This window comes from Fopius arisanus, unplaced genomic scaffold, assembly GCF_000806365.1.
Source record: "Fopius arisanus strain USDA-PBARC FA_bdor unplaced genomic scaffold, ASM80636v1 scaffold00079, whole genome shotgun sequence".
Classification (NCBI taxonomy): Eukaryota; Metazoa; Arthropoda; class Insecta; order Hymenoptera; family Braconidae; genus Fopius; species Fopius arisanus.
Window position 1 is genome coordinate 209,827 of NW_011887818.1, and position 8,484 is coordinate 218,310.

The window sequence follows — 8,484 nt, forward strand, 5'->3', positions numbered from 1 at the left end:
TGGTCTATCAGATGCCGGTAAAACATTACGTTAAATCCAATTTACATAATTTTTTATGCATTCTACCGACCAGCATAATGAATAAATAATTTTTAGAACAGTCAATTGTTGAAGTTTTTCACAGTCAATGAAAATGAGTATTCAATTTGTTAATCAAGCCTCCATATTAATTTTTCCTGGTCAATGAAACTTCTGATCTACTTGCATCAGCTTGAGGACCCCGCCTTCTTTTTTTTTTCATAAAATGGCATTAACGAGTAGACAAGGCGTGCTGGACCGGTAAATGACGCAAGATGCGTACACTGTTACCAAGATTTATATTTATTAACACAATAATTTGTATAACAAATTATCGTACTGAAGTGAACTCTTTAGACTTGGAAAGTGTCGAGTTTTTTCCTTACGAACCAATTGATTCTCCTGGTGGTTAATTAAGAGTTAATCGCAGGAAACTGATGGCAGGAAAAGAAACAAACGCAATGGTATAATAATAATGAAAAATTACTATTTATGGAAAATTGATATTACATTACCATTTTTTCCGTTCTTATTCTGGGGATGGGAGCAATTTCTTCATTTCTTTCAAAAATATATTCATAACAACATTTCAATATTCATAGAAAATATGAAAATGTAAGCGTTTTACATTTTGTTTTGCATATAAAACCTCTATAAAATGCGATAATTCTCAACAAATGGGAGAAAAATTGACTGAAATGTGGGATATTCTATAAGTTTTATCATCCAGGAATTATTCGGCCATAAGTAATACGCCGGCTTTTCAATTTTCAATTAAAAAATATAAACTGATTACTAAATGGAAAAAACGGTGGATTTTCAGGCCGAATGTCTTTTCCTTGATTCATAAAGTAGCGCAAATATTTTCTAAGTAGTCCTCATGGATTCACTGGATGCTGGAAATTCTGTACGAAATTGTAAAAGTCTATAAATTGTTCAGCAGTCTGGTTTACTTGGCGTGGAACTTTTTTGTTGAATCTCCTGCCATAGCGTAAAGGGTTTGACAGGGTTTGTACGCGTCTCCGTAGTGAGTACCGTATTCCTCCATTTTCCTGACGAGATTACCGGCTCCATACCAGTCAACCCACCTGAATGGACCACCAGTGAATGGTGGGAAGCCAAGACCAAATACAGCCCCAATGTCACCCTCCAGCTAGAAGGACAACACAAATTAATTATTCATTCAATCGTTTTTATTAAATGTTTCTGCTGGTCGTTATTTATATCTAAACGAGTGGGATATTGCTTTCATTCTCTCTGAACTACAGTTCATTTTCTAGCGAAGTAGCAAGATGCATCAGAATTATTTAAGAAATATAAACAATCGATATTATTAATAAATTTTGAACGAATATTTTAAGCTAGTAGTATAAGGCTTTTGAGTATTGTTTTTTGAGTAATTGTTTAACCATGATAAGATGCACTCAAAATAGGGATGTGAACAAAAAACATTATGGCCTAATAGTTGTCTGAAAAGGTGAATTTTGACGATGAAATATATCTACTGTCCATTTTAACTTTCAAAGGAATTTTCAGTAAAATTTCCTCATGAGTACCCTTTTAATGAATCTGTTCATCTTTCGTAGGTCCATGATATTTTTTAAATTAATGAAATAAGCCATCATTCTTAGCGCCAATGAAAAAAGCTGTGGAAATATTTATATTAAAGTCTAGAGATTGAATTCTAAAATATTTTCTCGAAGGTTTCGAAGTAATTTCGGCATTTCAGGAAAATCCATTTTTAGAAAAAATGGTCAGAAACTATCTTGCTTCTTGGATATTGGTTAATTGATATGTGATGATGACCTATCAATTGGTATCTTCAATATATAGAATATATGATGTGAGTAGAACTTACAGGGTTAGCCAGAATATTTTCTTCAAGGCACAACACAGCCTCGTTAACGAATCGAGTAACCATCCTCAATTGAATATCTTCATCAGCATTGCTACCTTTCGGTTCTATGCTGTATTTCTTCATGATATCTAAAGCTCCAAGATTGACATCTCTATCTTTCCTGCCCGCTTCGTAGACGTAAATTCCTTTGCCTGATTTTCGACCTGAATAACAGAAATGGTTGAAAATATTGAATTGCTCCATAATAAAACCGAACAATAAGGAGAAAAATTTAATAAAGTTGACCTACATCCCTCCAGAAAATCTTTGAGGACGATTCTCTAAAGAATTCAAAGTCATTTCTAATCACAAGATTTTTCCGCAATAAAAGTATCTTGTGCACCAAGGGGGGAAAGCAAGGGCATTCTAACTCGCGTAGATATGAAGGTGGTAACCACGCGGGTTTAAATATCCTGTTTCCCTTTCTCAGTACCCATTGTTCTTTCTAGATGAAATTCCATGTATTATCCAACATACATCATACATAATCTTTAGTTGAAACTTGACCTTGTCAGCCTAAAATATTTATAAATTTGGATATCAACTTATCTTGCGGAAACCACTTGAATGGCTATTAAAAAATACTGATAAAAAACAAGAAAAATTATTGAAGGGTAGCAAACGGAAATTTGAGTCCAAAAGATCTACCAAGTTGGCAGAAAAATAATTGAAAACACGCCATTTACAAATCTCCCTGATACGGAAAATGTATACATTTAATAGTCGATAAGAATAAAGAAGCAAAATGTGTAAAAGAAAACAAAAAATTGTAGGATGTGTAGGAATTATCATCAAGTGCGAAAAGGACTTACCCAAAAATCCAGCTTTGACCATTTCACTCATAATCTGAATATTGCCACCTTGGAACCTGGTACCAAATGCTTTAGAAAGATCAGCACTGATATGGGCGCCAACATCAATACCAACTTCATCGGAAAGTGTTGCAACTCCAACAGGAAATCCAAATTTCTTCGTCAATTTATCCAAACGAGTAGGGTCAATCCCCTCCTGAAGTAATCGCAACATCTCCGACAACATAGTACTGAGAATTCTAGTCGTGTAGAATCCAGGACCATCGCCAACAATAATAACGATTTTTCCCTGTTTCAGTCCAACATCAACAGCAGTTTTGATTGATTCCGTACTTGTTCCCTTATGCGTGATTATCTCAAGAAGTTGCATTTTCTCTACTGGTGAGAAGTAATGCATGCCAATGACTTTATCAGGACGACTGCTTCCAGCAGCAATTTTAGTGATTGGAATGGCTGATGTGTTTGTGGCAACAACACAATGCTCTGGGGTATTGGCTTCAATTTCTTGAATGACTTTATGTTTTACAGCTAGATCTTCAAAGACAGCTTCAATGACAACATCAGTATCTTTGAAATCATTGTAATGCAAGGTAGGAATGAGATTAGTCATTATTTGACTCTGCTCTACCTGGCTAATGCGTTTTCGCTTTAATGCCCCCGCGTAGTGTTTCTGGACTTGTCCAACACCCCTTGAGAGTCCATTGTCAGTGGTGTCCTTCATGACAACACTATAGCCTTTGTCTACACTGACAGTTGCTATACCTGCGCCCATCAGTCCAGCTCCAACCACTGCGATCTTCTTCACTTGATTTTTCGGAGTGCCAAAACGATTCTTCTTACACGCAGTCTGACCGAAGAATAGACTAATGAGGCCTTTTGATTGGGGAGTTTGCGACAAATGGGCGAAACCACGAGCCTCTGCTTCATAACCAGCTGCTGAACCCTTGTCCACTCCTACACGAATCACCTCTAAGATTTTCAGCGGTGCAGGATACAGACCATTCGTCATCTTCAGGACTTGTTCCTTCGATTTCTTGAATATTTGTTCCTTTACTATATCTAATGTAAATGCCCAATTCATGATTTGACCTGTCAATGACTTTGGAGAGCGATCAATCTTCAGTGTTCCATTGGCTATGTCTTTCGCTACTTTTATCGCTGTCTCTTCTAAGTACCTCAGTGTACTGAAAGTTCAAATGAATTATCATTTACGGGGAAATATCTATATTTTGCTTCCGAATGGAAGCATTGTCTTTTATTACCTATCACCTAAATTGAATCCCGGCTGATTCTTTTGGAAGGATAAATGCAAGTGAGACGACTTAGTTCTTCCACGAATTTTTGGCAATATCTTCGAAACTGAAGGAAGTGGCGAAATTTGTATAGTAAATTTTGTTGTGGCTCTCAAATGACTCTGCAAAAAAGACTTTGATTGAAGTTTTCAATCTTTCTTGATTTCGATATTTCAGAATAATCTTCAAATGACTCTGCAAATAAAGCCTTTGATAAAATGTGTCGAAATGTTTTTTAATTTCCATGATGTTAGATAAGACTAGTTATCTCCTTTTGCCACTTCATCAAAAATATATTTCTTAGGTTTACACGAACTAATGAACATTTAAATGAATAAAAAAACAACAATTTGAAATTGGAAAACGGAAAACGTTGTCTTGCATTGTTACACGAAGTAGATTTGGTTTAGGTCATAATTTTTGTGACTTTCTAATGTGTCCGATCATAGCTCATAAATTGCACAGTTCTCATGAAGAAACACGTGGAACATTGACTTAATTTTGCCTATAGCATTATTTCTGTGTTAATAAATTAGCAAGATGCTTTCGAATGGATTAAAATTCTTGGAGTGATCTAAAATATTTGATATTCGTGTTATTAATAATGCTTATGTTAATATTCTAACCATCTATTTTTGACCTTTAATATTCGAATCCTCAAATTTTTTTTTTCCGTATTTTTTCCGTATTTTTTTTAGTAAGATATAAAATTTTTTCAATAACTAATCATGTAGTGAATCCCAAAGGTGAGCTTGACACTCAAAATAATCGATGGACGAATATTTTAAGTGGCAATTGAATAGATTTCAATAATTACTTTTTGAGGCATCGTCGTAAAAACAAAATATACGCATTCTACAGGTCAGAGCTGATTGTTTTGATAAAAAAATTGGTAGGCTCGGTTTTAATTGATTAAATGCCTCCATTTGGAAGGAAAGAATAGCGAAATGAAAGATACTTGTTCTCAGGTGTGCTAAGACCGGGTCCCAGATGATCAACTAGTAAATCAATAATCCCCAATTTCTTAGCTTTATCAGCCTTGAGCATTGAGCCAGTAAGAGCTAAACTGAGGGCGTCTGGGAGTGCTATCAGTTTAGGTAACCTCTGAGTACCTCCACCGCCAGGGAGGAGACCGAGCTTCACCTCTGGCAATCCTATAACTGTCTTTTTGTCCTTGACAGCTAAGCGGTACTGGCAAGCCAATGCCACCTGTGAAAAAATAAAAAAATAAACAAAAATTTAATAATCTTGTAACAAAATTCCCGGAAATAATACCACAAGAACTTAAAATTATTCGAGCAATTTCGAAAGGTATTAGGGGAAAAATTTTATCATCCAAATTGTCACCAATAGAATAGCGAAAATCGCCGAATCCATTCATTGTTAATGACAATTGTTTAATTAACGCAATGAAATTCAATTCGTCAGATTCAATTGAAGATTGCATAGAGTGGTTAATCCTTCATTTTTGCTAAAGATATACAACATGAAAAATTGTCAATGAAATTATCAAGAAACCTAAATACTATGTGGACTATATAAAATAACAACTAATGGTGAAATTTGATCGGCTGAAATTTGAATGAGGAAAATTTCCATAGTATTAACCATTCCGTCAGTTTTTTTAATATTGCAGAAATTCAGTAGATAAGTGGTAATTTAAGATAAGCGCACTTTTTTCAAGCCTAGTTTATACCTAATATCTCGAAATTGAAGGAAGATAACGATATGTTTGCACTCACATTTTTTTTAGAGAAAACGGAGAGGCGTAAAAATATGTATCTATAAACATGTCAGTATTCTTCTTCAACTCCAAGATATTTGCGAAAATCTTCGAAAAAAATGCACTCATCCTAGAGTACCATTTACTAACGAAGTTTAAATGAATTAACATCTAGAAATTAAAAAATGTTGTCAAAAAATTCTCCTTCTGTACTTTTCGGAATTCGGGATAGGATTATCTAAATATTTTCGAGTATAGACCGTGACAATTGTTCCAGTTTTTAAGAATTGTAGCTCGTTATTGATGAAAGCAATTAATTTTACCTCTAAACCACCACCCAGACAAGTGCCTTTGATAGCAGCAATAATAGGTTTTTTGCTGTCAGCTATCCTGTCAATAATTGCATGGCCAGCTTTTGACACCTTATAAACTTCCTCTTCATTCTTTAAATTCTGTAACATAGATATATCGGCACCAGCAATAAAACTGTTTGGTTTTCCACTTATTATCACCGCAGATTTAATAGCAGAATTATTCTCTATTTCTCCCATCAAAGTCCGCATTTCTTCCATCAATTCAGCATTCAAGGTGTTCTCCTGAGCATGAAAAAATTCAATTTAGTAATCTTTATATTCCCTCGTGTTTTCATGACTGTTCCTACGAAATTCACCTTGACACCTGGTGAATCGAGTGTGATAACAGCCACATCATCGATGAGTTTGTATTTTGTGTGCTTGTTTGTTGCAGCAGTTGCTAAAAATCTCAGTGACGACTGATATCCTGCACAGAGATAAGAATTCATGAGACTAGTAATTCTATAATTCAATAGTCACTCGAATATCGCGTTCGAAATCAACAATCATACGAATTTTCAAGTAGGGTACAAAGGTTAATTTTCGATTGATGAGATGAATGTGCAATTTTTATAAATATCACTTTTACATAATTAAAATATGATTCTGTAAAGAGTGAATTGATTAGTGAAGAGTCTAAAATTACCTGATAGTGTAAGACAGTCATGATTAATTCGTGAAAATCTTTTCAGCGCCCCAAAAATTCGCAAACTTGCCATCTTAGCCTTACGCTTAGCCTGTACAAGTGCAATCTGACTGAATGTACTGAATCCGCTGAATCCTCAATGTGCTAGCGAACCGTGTAAAGAACTCTCTTCGGAAAACTTCGGCCTTCTATCTATGATCTTGCGAGTACCCCCACTATTCTCCTAAAGCCGGCCCAAATCAACATAACACTCGGCAATTTTCAAATTAGGGCTATAGAGACTATAGCTCATCCAGTACATAATCTAGTTCTGAAGAGAAATTTTAGCTCTAGTTTTGAGAGGTGGGAACCAAGGATATGAGTGAAAATTGGAAAAAGTAGGAATAATTTTTCAGGGCTATAATATCACAAGTACGTCTATATGTTCAATAGATTGTGTTCGATATTATAGAGGGGTTGCCGGCGCTCAAGAGGCGGCGATTTCTGATTGGTGCGGCCATTTTCGGCCGAAACGGCGGGCTTTTTCGATTACTTCATAAGTTTAATGTCACATTTCCCTCGCTTTAATGTTAAATGGGGTAATGAATGGAACAAAATCATTTATTGGTATGCACTTAATTTATTCTTGCCAATTGTTTTTTTTTAATATATCTGCGTTAATACCAAAAATGATGGTGACCCGTTGCCAGTACTTATGCAAAGGCTACAAAGAATTTCCATAGCGGTGGCGTATGTACTAATCTGAAGAACGTACGTGTCAATAAGGACGAACGCAACGACGAAACCGTCGATAATTTTGAGAGTGCATGAATTTTAAGAGCACAATAATTTGGACTGACCAAATTTTCAGGAATTTTCTTGAGTTCAAGGAGTATGTAAATTGAATGGAAAAGCGAAGAAACGATGCTAAACGTTTCTGCTGAACAGTAATAGATCGGTGCAACAATTTCATTTTTGTTACAAAATCCAATTTGCAATACGTTCATTAATATGCAAATTAATGAAAAAACATGTTTACAGTTTACTTTTCTTCAAAAAAGGGATAAGATTCACATTAAAGAATTCATCGTTATATTTTAAACGGGGGATTCCCAAGCTAATTAATCCCAATATTCCCAATGATGAACTCATTGTCAGAAAAAATCTTTGCTGCCCCTTAATTGATCAAAAATTCATCGAAAATGAATTCATGTCAATCAGAGATTAATATTCCAAGTATACAAGGTGACTCTTCCAGTCAAGTGCCAAGGACCAAATAGCAATCGAAGGATCTGTCAGGGATCTCTGCAGACAAAGAACTTGAGACGATAAATTCACGCCAAATCTGAAGCTGATTTTTTTAGCTGCTGACGCTCAGCTGAGCTACTAACGCCCTTCAATAATTTCCACGTTATTGGATGAGAGAGTAAATCGATACATAAACCCTCCACCAGCGGCTGAGTGAAGCAAATGACTCTTTGTGTATCGGACGATCTTTCCAAACCCCGGAATATTAGGACTACATGGAAACACCTCGATTATCCTTCAATGCTGCTCTGAAAAAGTTTTCACTGTTATTAAACAATAATTCCCGACAATTATTCTTCTCCTTTTTCGATTTTTTTACAAATATCTGAAAAACGGTTGATAAAATTGACCTAGAAAAATATATCGTTTTTTATTTCATTATTATTCAACGTCTTACAAAGGTTTGTTGACGTGGAGAAATTTTCCTACGCTCTCTGTGAACTTTTGAAAATATTC

The 8,484-nt window shown here is 35.2% G+C and overlaps 1 protein-coding gene across 1 annotated transcript; it reads right to left on the reverse strand.

The window, feature by feature from the left end:
• Window positions 1-485: 485 nt before the first annotated feature.
• Window positions 486-7,116, reverse strand: Mtpalpha (monolysocardiolipin acyltransferase Mtpalpha). Its single transcript, XM_011310882.1, has 7 exons — window positions 6,742-7,116; window positions 6,413-6,522; window positions 6,066-6,338; window positions 4,978-5,228; window positions 2,728-3,911; window positions 1,877-2,079; window positions 486-1,171 (listed from the first exon to the last, which is right to left on the reverse strand). Exons 1-7 carry the CDS (start codon window positions 6,812-6,814, stop codon window positions 968-970), a joined length of 2,298 nt encoding a protein of 765 aa, XP_011309184.1. The 5' UTR covers window positions 6,815-7,116; the 3' UTR covers window positions 486-967.
• Window positions 7,117-8,484: the final 1,368 nt, after the last annotated feature.